The 21256-nt window shown below is 41.2% G+C and overlaps 1 protein-coding gene across 1 annotated transcript in view; it reads right to left on the bottom strand.

Annotated features, from left to right (window-relative positions):
• Position 1: 1 nt before the first annotated feature.
• Positions 2-21256, bottom strand: part of Net1 (neuroepithelial cell transforming 1) — a gene marked incomplete at its 3' end in the record, with an annotated part of 33603 nt that continues 12348 nt past the window's right edge. The window contains exons 3-7 of the mRNA XM_013349030.2: positions 20718-20777; positions 1309-1416; positions 783-950; positions 396-458; positions 2-97 (exon numbers count right to left, since the gene is read on the bottom strand). Of these exons, the coding sequence (XP_013204484.1) occupies positions 2-97; positions 396-458; positions 783-950; positions 1309-1416; positions 20718-20777 (495 nt within the window). The remainder of the gene's footprint in view (positions 98-395; positions 459-782; positions 951-1308; positions 1417-20717; positions 20778-21256) is intronic.

Below are 21256 nucleotides of genomic sequence, written 5' to 3' on the forward strand. Positions count from 1 at the left end.
CTTCATGCAGAGGTATGTAAGCGTCCAAATCACCAAATATATGTGTGAGTTCCTCTTCTGACATGATAGACAACTTTAACATGGGATCATGGTAGGCCTATTAGAGGGGAAGAAAGCATCACGTAAAGAATGGGCATAGAAAACACTTGAGCAACCCGTCCTTGAGTACACCCTAGTAACTACATAGCAACGACATAGTTTTGGAGAGACTTCAGTTATGTTCATCCCTAAAGGCTTACTAGAGGTCACATTTGAAAAGCTGTGTTTCAATCTCAAGTCAGAGATGTATTCAGCAGTAAAATGCTTTTACTTTCCACTTTAAAGGTTAAGAAACCACCCTCTAGAAGCTGTGAAATGTCATTTGTAAGACTGGCACATGTCAAATGCCTACTGACCTTCCTAGCAAGCTTGAGGTCCTCGATTAAGTCCTGTTCGCCTCGGGACAATTCATATATTGCCTAAAAACATCCAGAAACACAAGAAGTCAGAAATGAAAATGATGCAATTAATATTTACAGTGCTTGATGTTTTAAACAGCTCTTTTAAAGAGACCTGGTCTGAAAATTCTAGTTCAAGATGCACTCTCAAGTAAATTTGCAATTTTTTCTATCATTTACCCACCAGAGTTGCTGTTACAAATTGTTACAGACTGGGTGGCTATGAACAATTGCTTAAATAAGAAAATTAGCTTCTATTTCTTCTGGCAAGACATTCATTTAAAAACTCTTTTCTTTCTTGGTGTAACTCAGTAAACACGGTTTGGGTACTGAGTGCCAGCATACCTCCTGACGTTTGATCTCTCGAGTGGTCAGGGACTCCTTCATACTGATGTCTAGCATCTCCGACCATAGCACACTACTTCTTCTCTTGGTGGGTGTTGGGACCGTAGACCTGCTGAATGACTTCTGGGCAGAGGCTGGGGATCTATGGTCACCACGAAGGGTAAATGACTTAAAAGAGGCAAATGAAAAAGAAAATGAGATTTGGAGGCTACAACAATTATCCTATATTAAATAAAAAACACATTATAACAAATTAAAACACATTTTTTGAGAATATTTCAGTATGTAAAGCATCATTTAAGTTTTAATCTAACAGGCAAAACTACTTATCAACTCCAGTTAGTTTTGGGGAATTAAAATGGTCTCAGAGGAGCCTTTGACAAAGGATCCAAGTGAACAGAGCTTATACAAACACTGCTCTGGTAAGATGTATAACAATGCAAACATGTTTGTACAGCTCAAAGGAAAACAAATTGTAGGCGTCTATAAAAAGCGTCCTAAGCACACTCTTCCTTCTCCTTTTTACCTGTATGGTTTGACCAAAGCGCCTGACTGCTCCATTTCTGACGGGAGAGATTAAGTTTGCCAAGGATGTGACCCGAGCTAGAGGCCGAACTCTTTTATTGCTTGGTTCCTGGGAAAACAAAACAGATTACAATAAATATGTGTTGAGGTGTAATGATTTCATACAAGCCCAGACAAAATTAAACCCTCTTACAAAACAGTGTTTGTATAAGACAGGGAGACAGGGAACTACAAAAATGACTGTTGTTCTTCATGTTAAACTAGAACAATACCAAATAACAACAGCTTAAGAAAACCAATGTCTCATTCCTGTCCCAGTATTGTATGATTCCATTCTTAACTACTTTAGCTGGAGGATCACCTTTAAACATGTCTGACACTGAATTAGGTCAAAGAATGCTCAAGCCCAGGCAGAGGGGAGGTTCAAAGGACTCCTAGGTTTGGACAGGCCTAGAATCCTGGCTCCAGCTCTTGTAATGGCCCAGCCAGAGCCTCGCTTGTCTGGGCTAAGAACCAGCAAAGCCTTTAAAATATCGCATAGCAAATATGCATTAATATTCATAGATTTCTAAACTTCACAAAGTTAGTGTGAGACACATGGAACATACCATCAGATGACTTTAGACAGTCACCGAAATAAGGAACTCCCAATAAGGGGATCTGCAGGGGGAGCATACATTGTTTGCATATGGGACCTTTTAAGTGTCACACATGATAAAATAATTTTGGTGAGAGTTCAGAAGGATAATTTAAAATTACATTAAGATCACCAAGGCCAGGCATGGTGGTGTACACCCTTAACTCTAACACTTGGGAGGTAGACTCAGGTAGATCTCTTTGAGTTCAAGGCAAATTTGGTTTACAAAGAGAGTTGTAGGCTAGCAGGGTTAGAGACCCTGTCTCAAAAAGAGATCATCATTAAATTAAAAAGTATAAAAATAACCTTATAATGTAAGAACGAACTGGGAGAAAAGTTTGAAAGTAGGTAGGAACTTAAATGAGTCAAACAGCCCAAGCGGCATGTGGGCACACACACAGAAAGCAACGCCAATGACCCAAGAGACTTCAAAGGGAATTCAACTTTGGAGGCTTTAAGAGACAGAGTTGGAAACCACTCCCTCCCTCCTCCAAATACTAACTGCGAAGCAAAATGTAAACTATAAAACCACGATGAGCTGAGAAAGAAGCCTTTCAGACGTGTAGTGAAATGGCACACACTGCATGACGGAGGACATGTGTGAATGTCTGCAGCACACATCTGTGCTGACTGAGTGACACACGCGTGTGCAGGGGCAGCTTGAGGCATTCCTTTCCATTTAGTAAAGACAGCACAAAGAGTCTCCTGTTTGAATGGAGATAGAATTACCTCACAAAGCAAGATATGCCAACATTAACCAGACACAAAGCAGCTGCCACGACTCTCTTGTGCTTTGGGAAGCCGAGGTTAGCACCTCTTCCCCGTTCAAAGCATAAAAATTTCACTTCCCAGTAAATCACCAAATCTTTAATTTCCAGTGGAAGGTCCTTAGAAAGGTGCACCTCCCAGGGAGTCAGAAAGTAAAAGTCCGTGTAACAAAGAGGAAAGGGATTTTTGATATTATAGTACTAAATAAAATTACTGATAGATTCTTATCTTTATAAGACTAGTTACTGTAAAATTACTAATTTCTTAGTAATGAAAAGTTCTATCATGTTTAAAGTGAAGGAGGCATAATTATGATTATTACTGTGCTGAGGACTAACCCAGGCCCTGTGAGTGTCAGGCAGGCGTCCTCTCACTAGAGACTTAGAACATTTAGACTTAGGTAACAACATGTTGATTGATGTAAAAACACATTTATAGTTTATAATTTATACAGATTTTGCTCATGCATTTCTTTAGGCTAAACATATTCATAGTTCTTTAAAACTAGATACAATCTCTCTTCTTTATAAAGGATGTCATTATTCAGTCTGTAAAGTCTAAAATGATTTATAAGGAAGTATATTATACTTGGTGGGTTTGGACAGATTGCCAAGAGTTCTAGAAAACCTGGCCTAGCCTGGGTGACCTGAGAAAAAACAAAACAAAATAAAACATGCAAACAAAAATGGCAAACATGGTGGAACAACCACTTGGGGACTCCTACTCAAATAAAGAAAAACTTTAATGAAAGGTAAAGTGTAACACTGGAAATGGCCTACTGTTAAGTTTCAGGATACAGATACTGTTTGAAGAAAAGAGCAAACATAAGAGTTTTTGTGGAGAAGTGAAATGGATTAGGAACTCAAGAGTCACCACAACAGCAGGGACAAAAATCCCTATCTTTAGGAACATGGGTTATAACGTGAACTGTGTAAATCACAAGCAAAAGTAGTTTTTCTTCTACAGGTCCAAGAGAACCACTTTAGTTATATGCATTTATTAAGGACATGAACATCTGTATTATAAGTGTTGTTAAACCCACACTCACCTCTCCCTATAGACAGGACCCAGCAGAGACATCTGGAGATGATAAAAGTGCACACCCACAGGCACCCACACATAGGGACACACAGACACACCCACACCCACAACTCCAAAGGCAAGGCTTAATTATATAATGGTGGTGACGACTTGCTTGGAGTACTGGAAGCTCATTACAGCAAACATAAACAGCTTAAAGACATCCATGGACACTGACACCATACACTCTCCCCTCAAGACAAGCAGCAAATCTGGGAACCTAAGAGTGTTAAGGAGGCTTACCCTCAAGGAACTTCTGTGGGCAACCTTTTATGAGGGCTAAGTTCACTTGGAAGGGAAAAACACTGCTCTCAGAAGTCTATTCTGTTTACACAGGTTAATCTTTAACCAACTATCTAGTTTAGACAGCCAGAGAAATCTGCCTGACCCTGGGCTTTTAAGTTACTGATTTTCACAATTCACCTCCACTCACTTTATGTGCTAAAATATTTTCTGAGTGTCTATAAACAGAAAATGAAGTCTCCTTTAAAGTCTGACTGGGATGTATCTCTATAAACACAGCAGCCTGGATGAAACCCTTCGTGAAGTGGGCTTTTGTAAAGTTTTTTACCTAATGATGCCATTACTGGGCATATTTTAGAGCCAAATAAAACTTTAAAAAGAATGTATCTCGCTTTATTCTTTTAGGATTGCTTATACATAATTTCTCATTTGGCAAGTACTTTAAAACCAGAAAAAGAATAAAAAAAGTTTTGTTTTTGTTTTTTTTTTTGAGAAAGATGAAGCCAACATTTGATCACACAGCATCCTCTCTTTACACTCAAGTCATTAAGGCTGTGTTGACAGCTCTAAAGTCTGAACCCCATCCCTGGTGATCTTAATGCTCCAATTAAAGGGGCGAGGAGAACACTGCGTCTCACTAACCAAAAGGCTCATCCTTGATGGCCCAAAAGATAGCTACTTTGAGTATTTCCAGTCATGTCCTTGTAAGAAGCACATTCTCTTCCAAGAAAATGCTTATTCATCTTATAAAACGTAAGTACAATCCAAAACCAAATAACAAAACTCACTATCAGCCCCCAAATAAAGCCATTTTCTGAAGATGGTAGTTTAATACCCCAAATGTATGTATAACAAACAGCTTCCCTGAGACACAAAACAAACTGCTCCTGCTTAAAACGGACAATTACATCTATTTTGGCAAAAAACATCACTGCCATTAAGAGATTTGTTGTTTAGTTGAACCCATAACCATTTCTACCACGTAAGTGAGCAGGCAGCAGGACACCGAGAGACACAATCAACTGCTAAGATTACATAAAATGCATAAGATAACTTTTTTCATAAACGTTCATAGAGACTTTTGAAAGTCAAAATGATTTCAAAGCAAGGCAGGCTGAGCGTCAGGGTTCCACTGGCTTGAATCTTCTTTCAGAAGAAGGGCACAGGGCAAACTGAACTAAGTACGTGTGGAAAGGAAAAGGAACACGAATCCCGGGACAGGCTTTACTCACTTGTCCACCAGTGTCGAGAGGAAAATATTCTTATTTTTACTTCCTCCCCTAAAGCGGTCCCTTAGACTTAGTAATGTAAGTTAAAAACAAAGACAACTCATAAAAGCACAGCCATATCAAACATGAGAAATGTTTACTCAGCGACGTATATGTATTTTAAATCTTCTTTGTATGTAAGCAGTACACAATCTAGCGATGTTACGTACAAAAAAGCTGCCTAAACATAGACCACAGTTCCTAAACACATTTCAGGCTTGCTTAAAAAGTTACACATTTTAAGATTTAATACGATTAAAAGTTTAAAGTAAAATTTTAAAGTCTTAGAAGTTTTGCAGATCTGTTTTTCTTACCTCCTGCTCTCTGAAGGGCTGGTTATTAACATCCAGGACTCGGATGGTCCTTTTAATGGGCAGAAGACCTCCGATCTCATCATGAGCCACCATGCTTTATAAGTGTCCCTTCAAACCTTTCGGGTTAGTCCCCCTGAGAGTCAGCCCCACAGGGCAGTACCTCCAAGGCGCCCGGGCTTTTCTTCCCAGTGCTCAGCCTGGCCCGGCAGCCATGCGCCCATGCCTCCTACCCGCGGTGGAGCTCCGTGCTTCTGCTAAGGCAGCGAGCACGCACGCAGACCTCAGGACTCCGGGGCGGGGCCAGGCGCCACGTGACTCCAGATAACTGCCAGAGGGGCGCACCTAGGCTGCTGCCTGAGCCGTGCAGGTTGCTTTGACTCAAAAAGGCCCTGGAACTTTTTGTTCGGGAAGAGCTGAAGCCCACAGGAGACCTAGGAACCTACCTCAGTTACTTCTCCAGCACTGTTAGAGACAGGGACACTCTTTCCTAAAACTAATGCCTTGGAAAAAACTAAGTACAGGTTAAAAAACTATGTAGCAAAGAGTTCTGGGTTTAAAAACTATGTAGTAAAGAGTCTAATTTCCCAGCAGTGCAGGCATATGAGCAACTGTAAAACTACCCGCTTCTTAGAACACGGTTCCCATGGTGGTCAGCGAGAGGGAGCATGGGGGAAAGAGTAATGGGAGAGGAAAGTATGAAAATATCACAGTGAATCCGTTACTTTGTGCAAAGAAAGTCAACTGAAAACTAAAGTAGTTCCTGCCCCCACCCTGCCCCCCAGGGCTGACACGCGCAAATACAGCGGACACTCCCAGTTCACTCTATTCCTGCTGGAATGCCCCGGTCCTGGGGATACTGGGTCAGTTAAGATTTTCAGGTTCAGAATGTCTACCACAAGACATTTGTTTGTTTCAAAAATTTTAAGAACTTGGTGTGAGAGATTTTTATTTTTCCTAAACTTATCTTGATGTGGCTCTAATAGTGCCAAAAGAACCATTACAAAGCCTTGCATTTGATAAGGGCCCCTTGGAGATGAGGTCACACAGGAGAGGCAAGGCTCTGACTTTGCAAAGACTTTCCTTTATGGAAGGGCAACATTTCTCAAGGTTGGTCCTAAGTTGAAGGAGACTTTCTTGTGTACTTGCTTTGCAGAGCAGGCTCATCCTAACAGCGTGCTAATATCACATGCTAGCAATCTGCAAAGCTATTTTTCTTAGTATTTACAAGCGTAAAATAACTTGTGTGAAAAAGGCACTATTCTAGGTACTTGGTTGATAAAATGTACGCTTTGTAGCTGAGATCCCACTGTGTAAAGGCAAAAGGCAGGTCACATGAAGAGGGATGGATAGAAGGAAGGAAGCTTTTGCAAGTTCCAAGAAAGCTGTGCAGCTATCTAGCAAGCGCCACTTGCGGCAACGCTCTGAGCTGACAGGCGGGTGGGAAAGCTCCCAGGGAAAAGGTGTAAGGCGGTGTTTCTATGGGGCCTGAATTCTGTGCTGCTTCACACAGGTTAGAGTAAGAGTGTAAGGATGAGAGACAGACCCTACAAGGCCACAGGCTAACAACAGACGGCAAAATGCCTTTGCTGGGAGCCAGGTTGCTAATATCTGTGTGGCTAAAAGTTGACTGGGGAAACAAGGCAAAGCTCAAAAGGCGATGCCAAGACCTCTGCCTAAGGCTGGGGTACTGGGAAAGAATGGATACATGCAAGATGTCAAACAATGATTGCCCACAACAATGTTAATTTCATTTGAGACACTGCACCTGAAGAACAGTGAACATATGAGTGTTCACAAGAACAGAAGAGCATGCAAGTGAGGCTATTCAGCCAGCATTTGGGACTGAGAAAAGAGGTTTGCATAGATTTACGCTGGAAAAGTCCGGATGAAAAGAACACATCCAAATGATATAACACCAGAGGAATGAACCAAGGGAAAGAGAATTCCACAGATGGATGTGAGAGACAGCAAGAAAGCAGGGGAATAAACAGTGCTAACCATAAGGAGAGGTTAAAGGAAGGAAAAGACCCAGGGATCTTTACTGAGGGTCTCAAGGGATCTGTCAGTAGGGACATGGGTAAATTGGGGGAGGTGAAGAATGAGTGGCAAATAGTGAGCACGAGACTAGGGCTGACGAACCTACAGCCTAGTGCCACCCCAGTTAGAAAGGGCCATTGCTATCCCCGAGGCTACCAATGTGGTTTTCCTGAGACAGGGTCACACTATGCAGCCACGGCTGGCCTGGAACACACTGTGTATATCAGGCTCTGCCTCTGTCTCCTGAGTGAGTGCTGGATCACAGCCCTGTGCTACCATATCCAGGCAACCATGAGTTTCTCACAAGATGATGTTATCTTGTAGTTTTGAAATGTTTGAACCTTGGAGTGGTGGAGACTGCTATCGTCTGCCATCCACTCGTTACTTGGTTATATCTGGGTGGCATGTGCTTGGCTTTAAAGCTGGATGACTTTTTCTATAAGATGCTTCTATAAGCACCACTCGAAGGTGCCTGGAGATTGTGGACTTTGAGGTAATGTCAAAGGTCTGTTTAAGTTCTTTGAGCTAATTAAATAGTTTAGGCCAGGACCCACTGAGTAGTCTGGTTCTGTTAGCCTCATCAGTTAAGAAACAATGCAAGTGAGGCCAATCCTATGGACAGAGAGTCTCAGGAGGGAGTAGAGGGTGAAGTGCACTAAGAGTTAGGAAAGAGAAGGCCAGGGAGTTCACATGGGTCTCTTACCCAATGTCTTCTCGAAACTGTTTTTCCATTTGTTCTGTCTGAAGTATGGCCAAGATAAGGAGGGGAAAGGATAGCTTTCCTTTCCTTCTTTCAGCTGGGGACTCAAGAGGCAAAGACCCAAGTCGCAAACAGAAAGTCTACATAGAGCAAATAGGATCCAGCAGTAACAGACCGCTCTAAAACAAAACAACAGCAAAACCTCTTGGCTCAGTCTCATTTTAAATGTGCAAGTTTATGGTCTAACCATGAGCAAGACAGTGAGGTACCATTCCCACGGGCACAATGTAGACATGCACGCGTTCACCTGGCAAAGATTACTAACCCACTCTCCTCAGTTTACTCAAGGGGCAAACTGAAAAGCGGTGATGAACAGGAGGGGCCTTCATGGTCCTGCCCTATAGCTCTATGCATGCAACTTTAGTTAATAATGCTACAAAACTCTAACCCCTGCCATCATCTGAAAGACTGGGAAGATGGGAATTTTAACTTAAGAAGCTTGTCTGAAGGTGTCTGGTGACTCAGTGCCTGGAGAGAGCTGCTCCTGTTGGACTCTGTTATGGTGTGCCTTTCAGACAAGGGGGCATACACAAAATCCTTAGCATATGTTCTTGTACCTACAAAGTATCTAGAAAGCATCAGCTTTAATTCAGTTCCATACTGATGTTCATTTAATAATTGCCAATACCTTACAGAGGAAGAGACCAAAGGCAAAGACGGGCACATTAGGTGATTTACAATAGCAGGGCAGACACAGAAAATTCTAGTTGTTTAACTTTAGGAGAGGTCTTATTTCAACCAACGCTCGTGCCTTATCAGGCTGCCAATAGCAAGTATTTCATAGTTCTTGAATGATGGCACCATGGAGGTGCAAGCTGGTTGAATTTTCCTTGTATGGGAAATAAGATCTGTAAACTTAAAACTTAACACTGAGTTCTCTAGAAATAACAACAGAGTCTGGTGAACAGGATCAAGTTTCTGATAAAATGACTGGTTTCTAAGGCTTAGTTATAGTCTTTGCTCTGCCTGGATGGAGAGGGCAAAGAGAAAGGTCACCCTGTATCGACTCTCGACAGAAAGGGACTGTTAGGTGTGCTTACATCCCTCCCACATGTAATGTTAAAAACAGAGTCAAGAAGTAAACTCAATCTTGAAAGGAACCACTACTTTTTGCTGTAAATACTGTTTCCATTTTCTTTTATCTGAAGCAAGCCAAGTTGGAGAGCATTTGTCACAGCTAGCCAAAGACCAACTAAGTTATCTGCTGCCCTCTATAGGAAATACTGTGAAATGCAGAAGCAACCTGCTTTTCTGAACTTGGTAATCACATAACACAGATGATTACATCAACAAATTTTTCTTTTGAAAAAAATATGCATATCAACTAAATTTATACCTCCATCCCTCATGTGGCTTGTATGTTTATATTACTAAAACATATTTAAATACTGTATGGTGTATGAAACACATTCTACAGGTCACAAGAAATACTTTTGGACCTTTTCTTACTGTAGGGAGATGTTCCATTTTAAATGTCTAGAGTTAAAATTACCAACATCTACCATTTATCTGGCTAAAATAGATAAGTTAAAAATAACACTTAAAATCTTACTTAAAAAGGAAGCACCAATCAACTAACGGGAACTTTTGAGACTAGTGTTCCAAAGTGTGAACAAGCTACAAACAAAAAAGGGCAGATGAATATGAAAGAAATGAGTTATTTGTGTATTTGTTTAAAAAAAAATCAGTGGATTAAAAAGACTGAGTGTATCCAAGCTTTACTAAGAATGTTGCTTCAGGAAAAAGCTCTGTTGGAATCAATTAAGCGCTACTAAACAAGACAGTCCAAAACATGTTTGTATCTTGTTCTTTGTAATGACAACACAAACAGCAAACGAAATGGGCACATATGCTGTTAATGGTGACTTTGTCTCAGATATACACGATAACAATTTCTAGTAAAATATGTCATCTCTTACTCTTGTTTTGAAATCTTTTATAATTCTGTATGTATGATACTTGTGTGCTCCCAAGTATGGGTGCAGAAGCCAAAAAAACAATTTTAGGGTTTGCTTCTCTCTTTCTGCCATAGGTTCAGGGGATCAAACTCAAGTTATCTGGCTTGAGTGGCAAGTGCCTTTACTTCCTGAGTCATCTTGCTGGCCCAGTAGGTCTTCTTATGCATTAAGATGCTGGATTCCTCCCATTTCCTCTGAGCCTAGCGCTAGGGCCCCATGACCCAGGCTGCTGTGTCTTCAGCCCTAGCTTCCTCACAGCATCAAGCCTCACCTGCATTATATACTGCTTGTGTCCACTTGTGCTTACGCAATGCTGCTGTGTGCAATTTGTGCACGGGGTATGAGGAACAGATGACACGGAGGGCACTGCTGACTAACGCATTAGGAGCTGGTGGCTAATAAGAGCTTCTCTTTAGTTCCTGGAGAAAACAATTCTGTGGTGCCTCTTACATGGCTCTTCAGTGTGTCCCAGCAAGAACAATTCTGCCTAGTGTGGTCATTAGCTTAATCACACACATTGCATGTGCAGTCTCCTGCCTCGCTGCCCCATCCTATTACCTGTGAACACATCTCAAGACCGACCACCTGTCAGCTGATTAATATTCATGGAGGGATCCCAGGTTAAGACACCTAGGGATCATCAATGACACAGTTGTGGTAAGGACTGGATCGAGATGTGAGGCACTACTGAGGGAGAGGTAAGACCATGTAAAAGTGGGAACAAATGAATAGAGGGCCAATGGTAGTTTTATGAGTTGCAGAATTGGCTTTTATTAATTTTTAAAAGTCCTGAATAAATATTTAGAAGATCCTTCCTAATGTTTCAGAATCATGGTGACAATAGCCAACTTCAAAGCCCTTGACACTTCAGTCTCTACCTTTAGACTAAGATCTGAAGCAGTACTGCACACTAGGAATGGACAGAGAACAGCCATTAGCTAAGGAACTAACTGTTGCCATGGTGGCTCCCTCTATAAACAATCAACTAATTCGTGCTTCTTGTGGGAATGTGGTGAATAACAGTAAATCATGGTAAACTTATGTGCTATTTCTTACTCCACCCATGTGCAAAATGCTCAGTCTTACTGGGACAGATCCTTTGGCATTTGGTCTATGATTATTAATCTACTCTGTGTTCTTGGAACCTCCATTCGTATGGATGACCACAAGCAATTAGTTTTTATGAGGGAAGGACAGCAGTTCATATTTTCTTTCATGTTCTGAGGTTGTTTTGTTGCCTGCCACAGATTTTGCAGTGACATGGATAGTACACAAACATTATGTTAGTCTACTATGCCAATAGCATCAATATTAAAAAGGCTTAGTAGCCACCTGTGGCAGGCAGGAGAGCTGGCCCTGCCCTGTGGCTGGGCAGCGTATTAGAGATGTCCCTGCTGGAGGGGGGTGCAGGTGAGCTGGCCCTGAGGGTGTGAGAGCAGGAGAGATGACCCCACCCTTCCCTCATATGCTACACGGTGGCATATGTGAGGGAAAGATGTCCTCCCTTGCCACTTGAGGCAAGCAGGGGAGCTGGCCTCAGGGGCATAAAAACGGAAGAGCTGGCCCTGCCCCTCACCAACTGCAGCATTTGGGAAAGCGGGCTCTGCACCTCACCTGGGCAAAAGCAGCAGAGCTGGCCCCGAGGGAGTGGGAGCAGGAGAACTGGCCCCACTCCTTGTTGCCTGCTGCATTGGGTGAGCTAGCCAGGGCAGTGTTGCCTGCTGCATTGGGTGAGCTAGCCAGGGCAGTGTTGCCTGCTGCATTGGGTGAGCTAGCCAGGGCAGTGTTGGAGAGTTCGCATGGGTGGTGACAACAAGGGAGAGCTGGTGGGCTGACCAACCCAGCTACCAGGGCTATGAGTTAGTGCACCCCAACATCCACCTTATCCATGAACTGCTGGAGCATGTAAAGAGGCTGGATCTGCAGATCCAAAGCTGTAGGATCTCCATGACACTAGACAACAACAGGATATCTAAGAGTCCCAGTGAGGGCCCAGTATCGATAGTGCAGCAGAAGTCAGAGACCTCAGACCAGACCAATGACCACTTGCAAGCAAAGATGTATGAACTAAAGGGTATACTGTGTGACTCACTGGCTACACTGCAGCTTCCATATAGAGATTTTTTTTTTTTGTTTCTTAATTTTTCTTTTAAATTTTATTTTTTGGGGGGAGGTTGCAAGGGCAGAGGGTAGATATGAAGGGATGGGGAGATGAATGGGATTGGGATGCATGATGTGAAATCCACAAAGAATTAATAAAAAGTTTTTCTAAAAAAGGTTTAAAAATCAGAAAGTGCTCTGGATGCCCTAGGAAATCAAACGCATGTCATGAAAATTCAGAGACTGCCATTGGGTAAGTTTAAATAGAGCCAATGGCCCGAGGCTTTCTGGACTCTCTCCTCTGAAGGACAGGCGTGGTAAGTGGCATCCACCACTTACTAGAACACGGCAGCAGGCAGGACCCAATATCTTTTAGAAGGGGCATCTGCTCTACCTGGGAATTCTCTCATCCAAGAATGAGATAGCCTGAAAGGTTGAATGTAAGTTCCTTTCAAAGTCTTGAGGTTTCAGTGGGACTCTGAGAAAAAGAAACCTCTGTAGTAGGCCAAGGCTGTGATTTAAACTACAGGATGCTAACCTAGCACAACTGATCCAGTCTACTGGGTTAACAGCAGACAAGAATGCTGGGTGATACCTCTGGCCATATCAGGAGCACTTCCAGGATACAAAACCCTAGGATATCAGAGCAAGAAAACTGCTACTTACAACAGCTCCTGGTGTGCTGGCGCAGCAAGTAAAGACGCAACGCCCCAAGGAACAGTGTCAGACAGAGTGAAGTTAAAGGCTGGGCAAGTGTCACGCCAATCTATTATATTACAGTCCATATGGAATCATGCCTGAGCAAGAGTACAGGATATTGGTAAATTATATCAATTCAAGATCCAGGCTACCATGCAACCTGGTATATTGATACTTTAACTGTAATTGGCGGTGGGGTAGTCAGCCATTCTCTATAACAAATTGACAGGAGATAAAAACTTGGGCAGCAATTCAGTGGGTTATCTTCCATGTTCCTGTGAGCAGAAACCACCACTGCACTGCATACACTGAGGCAATTCCTAAGGAGACGGGCCTAAGAATGCACTTCCAGAAGACTGAGTATGGTGGTCTGAATAAAACGGCCCCCATACGTCCACAGAGAGTGGCACTGTTAGGAGGTGTGGCCTTGTGGGAGTAGGAGTGACGAAGCTGGAGGAAGTGCATCACTAGGTGGTGGGCTTAGAGGTCTCAGAAGCTCAGACCATGCCTAGTGACTCCCAGTCCTCCTGATGGCTCCCGGCTGATCTAGATATAGAACTCTCAGCTCCTTCTCCAGCACCATGTCTGATGCGCACCGTCATGCTTCCCACCATGATGATAATAGGCTAAACCTCTGAAACTGTACACCAGCCCCAATGAAATGCTTTCCTTTATAAGAATTGCCATGATGTTATCTCTTTACAGGAATAAAACCCTAACTAAGACACAGGGCAATAAGGTACACACTCAGCTGTACATCCTATAGGACAGGGGCATAAGCACAGATTCTTACAGGCTCCTGAGCAGTAGCAAACATTCAAGCTAATTGGTCAGGAGCTTGAGAAGCCACACCAAAAAGCTAGACATAAGAAACTGTGAAAGACACATATGGATGGATACAAGGGAGTGGTCACAAAATGAGAGGGGCTTTGTTTTGTGTCAATCAGGGCTAGGGAATAGGAGGACTCTGTAACAGAATAATTTAGCTTATGTATCCTAGTCCTGATGCAATGATCCATGATGCTAAAAACTGGACATACAGCATCATTCCAAACAGGAACACCAGCTTATTCCCTTAGGATAGTATCTTCAAGGTTTGCCTGTGGTTTAGCATGTATCCTAAGTACCTTCATTTTTACGTCTGAATGTTCTATTGTGTGCATATATCGTTTATTTATCCTTCCCACTCATTATGGTGTAGCAATAGGAAGGTCCTGGATTGTGTGCCCTCTCCCTTTCATTCTCTTACTTGATGTGTTCACGGACTGGGTTTATTTATTGAACCTACTTTGTTCTCTAGCAGTGAATCCCACATAGTTATTATTGTACATAATCCTTTTAATATGTGACTGAACCTACTTTGTAAGTATCTTGTTGTGAATTGCTACAGATCATATTTATAAGATACTCGTTTATCATTTTTTTCTTGAATCATCTTCAGCTTTGGTATCAGGGTAATTCTGGCTTCAGAATGAATTAGGGAGTGTTCCCTTCCTTTCTCTTTTAGTCTTTCACTTTCTCTCTCTCTTTCTGGAGAGTTTGAAAAGGACTTGTGATAATCTTGAAACCCTGAGCATAATTTATCAGTGCAACTGTCTTGTTCAGGCTCAATCTTCTTACTGGCCATAGGCATATGCAGCTCCTCTCACTGCTGTTTGGGTTGGCATGACTAGGCACCTGTCATTTGTCTAGCTGATCGACATGCCAGTGTAGCTTCTCACAGTGCTGCTTTAACAATGCATTTACTTTCATATAACTGGTAGTAATGATGGCACAGTAACAGTTTCCCAGAACTTAACCAGTCTTTTATTTATTTTTGGCTAAGAATCATCATTTTCTTGCATCTACCTCCAGGTCTTCTTTACTTTCTTCACTAGTACCAGCAGTTGGCTTTACTTTATGGACCTTGTCACAGAGCAGTAATATTCTGTATTGTACAAGATGATAGAGATATATCAGTTATATCAAAAGGCAGATGGCACAGGGTATTTATCAATTTAAAGTAGCTAAATTCCTAGCTTTTGTATGACAGCTACCTTAAAACTATTCATATGTGTGCCTAGGAATATTACCAAATTACTTACCATGGTTGGTTCCAAGAGGTCATTTATCAAAAGAGGTGTTTGGAATGTTAAGTTGAAAGCTGCCAAAACATTATTTTCATTCAAAATAATCCTGTTTTTAAAATAACTCTCATTTACGTATTATTTTATTATTTACTTATTATTTATTATTTATAAAGGATATAATTAATTATGTTTAATCCCCAAGTGGAGGAGTATACTAATACTCAGAATGTAATTAAATTTTTAAAAGAGCCAAAGCCAGGCTCCCTACATATGAAGAACATAAAAAGAACTAAACATTCACATGGACAAAGATGTTTTTAAATCACCTCTTCTACTTAAAGAACACTTACGTAAAAATACAGCTCAGCATTGTTCACCAGAGAACCTTCCTTAGTAACAAAGTCAATGGCCACTTTTGACTTTATGTCAAAAGAAAAAGGCGAGTTTTTAGTTGGTAGCAATATAGAAATGAGAAATGCCTTTCAAACAAAACAAAGCATGGGGCAGAGGTGAGAGCACCATCAGCTCTCACAGAGGTCCTGACTTCAATTCTCAGCAACCAGGCTCACAGCCATCTGGAAGGAGATATGGTGCCCTCTTCTGGCCTGGAGGCAGACATGCAGGCAGAATACAGTATACATAGCAATTAAGTTAATCTAAAAAAAAAAACAAAAAACAAAACCCAAAGCAAAGCATATACCCCTTTACCTATAATATAGAAGAGTAAAGCTCTTTAGCAACATAATATATATAAATATATGTAGATATATGTATGTATATGGTTATGTGGTATTTTATCTGAAGAAACATAATAAACAATCAGTTACAGAATAAAAACAATTTTCAACATGAAAATTTAACTGCCATCAATATTAAATTAGTAATAAAAGATGTCCAAAACCAAAACGTATAACCTAATGATCATACTATCTACTTGAGACCACAGTTTTAGTTCATCTGACATTTATTACTTCATACATTCATCTGTTAGGTATTTGCTGATCACTGACTACATATCAGGCTATGTGGCTACATTACTGAACAAAGAGGTAAATAAAATAAAACAGACCCCAGCAACAGGACGGGCATCAAATAATACACATGATTACATTTAGCAAAAACAAAAACAAAACGCTGCTGGCAGAATACCATTTTTAATGTGTTTTTCTAGAGAGATAATTTTGAAAATGCCATATTCCAACTAAGTGGTTTTCTATTCTGGCTACTAAAAACAATCACTTGGACAGACAAAAAGAAAAGTAAACCCCACTCCCCAAAAGCAGGTCCACATCATCCATCTTCACTCTCTACCCACACCCTAGCATTTACTGACTGTCAAAAACTGGTTTATTCCAAGGAGACTAGACTTTGGACCTAGAACAGTTTTATATTAAAAGAGTACCTAAGTATTTTATATATAACTGAGTTTCAGTTTACTACTGGATGCATATTTGAAGTCCATGGGCACCTCTGACTTGTAGATTTGCTTAGTTTTTGTTTTAAAGAAAAAAAACCCTGCTTGATGTGGGATGCCCCTCTGTATGGTATGAACATGTTTTACCGGTAATGGCTCATAAAGAAGCTCTTATGGCTTATGGCAGAGCACAATATAAGTAGGCATGCAGGGAGAAAAGAAGGTGGAATCAAGCAGATGCATTTAGCTGCTGAAGGAGAAAGACTCCTTTAGTTTACCAGTAAGTTAGAGCCTTATGGTGAAACATAAAATAATAGAAATGAGGTAATTTAATATGTAAGAGCTATCTAGGAATATGCCTGAACCACTGGCTAAATGGTGTTGTAATCAATATAGTTTCTGTGTGGCTGGGAAATGAACATGTACTTTCTCTGATTACATAACGGTGCCCACATGTCCGAGGCTATCCAGTGTGGCCAGCCGCGCGCTTCTGTCTGGGTGCTTGTACATCCTCTTGGGTTAGAGGAAATGTAGCCGAGAGCACAACTATGGCTGAGCACTCTCCACGTGGTGGGATCAGGTCTGCTGGGCCTGCATAGCAGGGAAAGCACGGCCTATTCCTGCTGTCACAGAGACATTTCCAGGCCATGCAGTGTGCTGCATGGCAGTTTTAGCTTTTACTCTGAAAAAAAAAGGGGGGGGGGGCTTATGTGCTGCACGCTGCTTCCCAGAGTTGAGGTGGTGAGCACGGCTCCCACCCAGCAGTTCCAGAGCTGGCGGTGATCGTACCTCTGCCCTGTTAAAAGGCTGAAAGAGGCAGAGCCAGCCTCCAGCACCACCACGACCACACTGCTTACTACTTTAAAAGTGCTCCTTATCAGAAAAGATTTCAGATACACAATAGGACAGATCCAGACAAAAGACCTCTACACAAGACACAGTGTGTTTAAAAAGTGTACTTAGGCTTGGGAGAGAGAGGAAAATGAGCACAGACAGTTACAAAAAGAAATAGTTTTAAAAAATAAAACAAAGTCTTTAAAGAGACAGTAAAAGTAATATAAAAAAGCAACATAAAGCCAGAAGGTGGTGGCCTATACCTGCAGAGGCAGGCGGATCTCTGTGAATTCAGGGCCAGACCGGTCTACAAGAGCTAATTACATGACAGGCTTTGGAAGCTACAGAGAAGCCCAAAACAAAACAAAAAAACCCAAACAACCAAACAAACAAAAGATGAAGAATACACAAAGTCTGGATTATGTATTTCTGGATTGTGTTTTCTTCGAATTTTTTTTTTTTTTGTCTGCAGAGAGACATTTGATTCTGGGGGCTGTTAAACTAAACCAACACACACACACACACACACACACACACACACACACACACACGTATGTATGTATATGGTATCTTGACTTCAAAATTTGAGTCTAAGGTAAACTAAACCAACACACACACACACACACACACACACACACACACACACACGTACGTATGTATATATGTATATGGTATCTTGACTTCAAAATTTGAGTCTAAGGCTCCAAAACCACAGAGAAACCCTGTCTCAAAAAACCAAAAAAAAAAATAAAAAAAAAAATTTTGAGTCTAAGGATATGTTACTTTGGAAAAGAGGTTCTGCTTTTGTTTCCACAGAAGATGAAAACCTGTGGATTCCTTCCAGGCTAATGTGGTTTGACGGAACATGACTCTCTGAAAGGTCTCCATGAACCCTAAAAATACTTCACCCAACAAAGAGCAGACAGCAGTTTGGAGAAAGCTATACCCAAATTCTCAAAATGATTGTTTATATATGTTTATTTTCATTTAAAAGGGGTTGGGTATAAATCGTTAATGGTCACAGTCAATCTCTTTTTTTTTTAAGGGGAGATATCACAGAGATGAATACTTTGCATTGGTATAAATCTTGGTTTATTGATGTAAATTTAAGGTCCATTTCTTTTTTCTTTCTTTTCTTTTTTTTTTCGAGACAGGGTTTCTCAGTAGCTTTTTGGTTCCTGCCCTGGAACTAGACCAGGCTGGCCTTGAACTCACAGAGATCCGCCTGCCTCTGCCTCCCAAGTGCTGGGATTAAAGGCGTGTGCCACCACCGCCCGGCTAAGGTCCATTTCTTATATATATATTTCTACTCTTGTTTAAGGTATTAAGGTTTTACAGCTCATTTAAAAATGCAATGTATAATTAAAAATTATGTATTAATAGTCATTTACGATAGTCAAACTTATAGTTACGTTTTCTAGATATATAGAGATAATATGGCATTTAAAATATTTAAGAACTTAAGACTTTTCTTGGCAGTGAGACATGTTTGCTTTTGGCAGCACCAATCTGCTTCAAGAGGATGATGGGCATTGAAGAGGCTCCTTATGGAGTTTACTAGCCATTTGGGCAAGACACTGTTCTTGCCTGGACTGCTTGATGGTGTACTGTATAAGCTGGACACACAGGACCCACAAAAAAATGACTACTGAACTTGCCAGAAGAAGGCAAGACAATCATTCAGGGTTACTGGTTCACGAAAGAGTATTCCAGACATTCTGCAGGACACAGAAGAAAGTAAGTGGTAAACTGCCAATATAGGTGAAATAGTCTTTCAAATTTCTGCTTCAAGGAAAAGTCTGCCAGATACTATGAGCCTATAGGCTGAAGATGGATGCCTCAATGTTACAAAAGAAATTTGGGTGACTGTCCAGGCAACGAGATGTCCCTGTCATTTCTAGATCTTTGGAAGTTGCTTATAATGTACTTCCTGTTTACTTAGGTCTCTGATGGAGTTGAAGACAGGTAGTTATAGTTTTCCTTAGTTATGATCAAAGATATATTAGATATGAAACTTTAGACTCACAAAGATAAAATAGATGATAGAATATTTTCTTTAATTTTGCCAGATTCAAAAGACTAAATATTGTAACTGTAATTCTTCCTTGATACCTGTTTTGCTATATGTATTTTTACTATGTTAAATTTAAAGTCTTCCTTTTTATTTAGACAGTAAAGTGGAGATGATGTGGGATTGCCTTCTGTATGCTATGAATATGTTTTACTAGCATTGGTTAATAAAGAAGCTCCTTTGGCTTATGGCAGGGCAGAATATAGGTAGGCAGGAAAACTAAAAAGAATGCAGGGAGAAAGAAGGTGGAATCAGGCAGATGCCATGTAGCTGCCAAAGGAGAAAGACTCTGGAACCTTACTGGTAAGCCAGGGCCTCGTGGCAACACCTAAATGAATAGAAATGGGCTAATTGAAGATGTAAGAGCTAGCTAGAAATATGCCTGAACCCTTGGCTAAACAGTGTTGTAATTAATACAGTTTCTGTGTGATTATTCAGGTCTGGGTGGCAGGGAAATGAACACAGTCTCCATTTGCACCTATCCAATATTTAACACTTGGGAAGTTTCAACTCTGATGAGTCTTGTTCACAGCAATGGGTTGGAGCCCAGAAGTAGTGCTCCCTTGTTCTTATGACTATCCCCACTACTACCTTCTTTGTTTGCATAGATCATGCCTGGCTCTTTACTACTTACACCTTACCACTGTTTTGAGAACGCTATTCCTCTCATTCTTAACCAAGAAGAAGAACCACAAAGAGGGTGTCTTAGGATTCTATTGCTATGAAAAGACACAACGACCAAGGCAATTCTTATATAAGAAACATTTAATTGGTGCTTGCTTATAGTTTTAGAGGGTTAGTCCCTCATCATGGCGAAAAACATGGTGGTATGCAGGCAGGTGCGGTGCTGAGAAGTTGCTGAGAGCTTTACATCCTGATTAGCAGGCAGCAGAGAGAGAAAGGGAGGGAGGGAGGGAGGGGGGGGAGAGAGAAAGAGGGCCTAGTACCCGGGACTAAGAATGAATACATGAGTCTACGGGAGGCATTCTCATTCAAACCACCAAAGGGTATCTGTAGACAATACTGTTTTATATTTAAAAAGATGCAGTGAATGCCTTTTCCCCTCCCAAACTCAACACTCATCATTCCCACAGCATAGGAATAAAGTGCTATCTGTACACATTAAAATGCTTTTCTTTACATGGCAACAGGGCTTACCTTCAGATCAAGGCTGCTAAGGCTTACAACATCATCATCTTTCTCTCTTCGCTTTCTTTTCTAGGGAAAAAAAAGATTTGATTTATACATAGAACTAAATGTTGCTGTATTAGACAAAGATTCCACACAACTAGAAAAAAATCATCCCAAGGAGCTGCAGCAGTTAAGAATGCTGGCTGCTCTTTCATTGGCCAGGAGTTCTGGTCCCAGCACCTATGTCAGCAGCTCACAACCACCTGTAACTCCAGCTCCACACTGGACAGGGACACACACACAATGCCCTTTTCTGACCTCTGTGTGCATACACACACACACACACACACACACACACACACACACACACACACAAAATAAATATTTAAAAAAGAAAAAAGTATATTGATTAGGGAAACTTACAAATTATCTCTGGAAGTGCACTGCCTAAACAGTACCCTCTGCCTAAACAAACAGTACCCTCTGACTAAACAGTACCCTCTGCCTAAACAAACAGTACCCTCTGACTAAACAGTACCCTCTGACTACACAGTACCCTCTGACTA

This window comes from Microtus ochrogaster, chromosome 16 (genome assembly GCF_000317375.1).
Source record: "Microtus ochrogaster isolate Prairie Vole_2 chromosome 16, MicOch1.0, whole genome shotgun sequence".
In the NCBI taxonomy this organism is placed as follows: Eukaryota; Metazoa; Chordata; class Mammalia; order Rodentia; family Cricetidae; genus Microtus; species Microtus ochrogaster.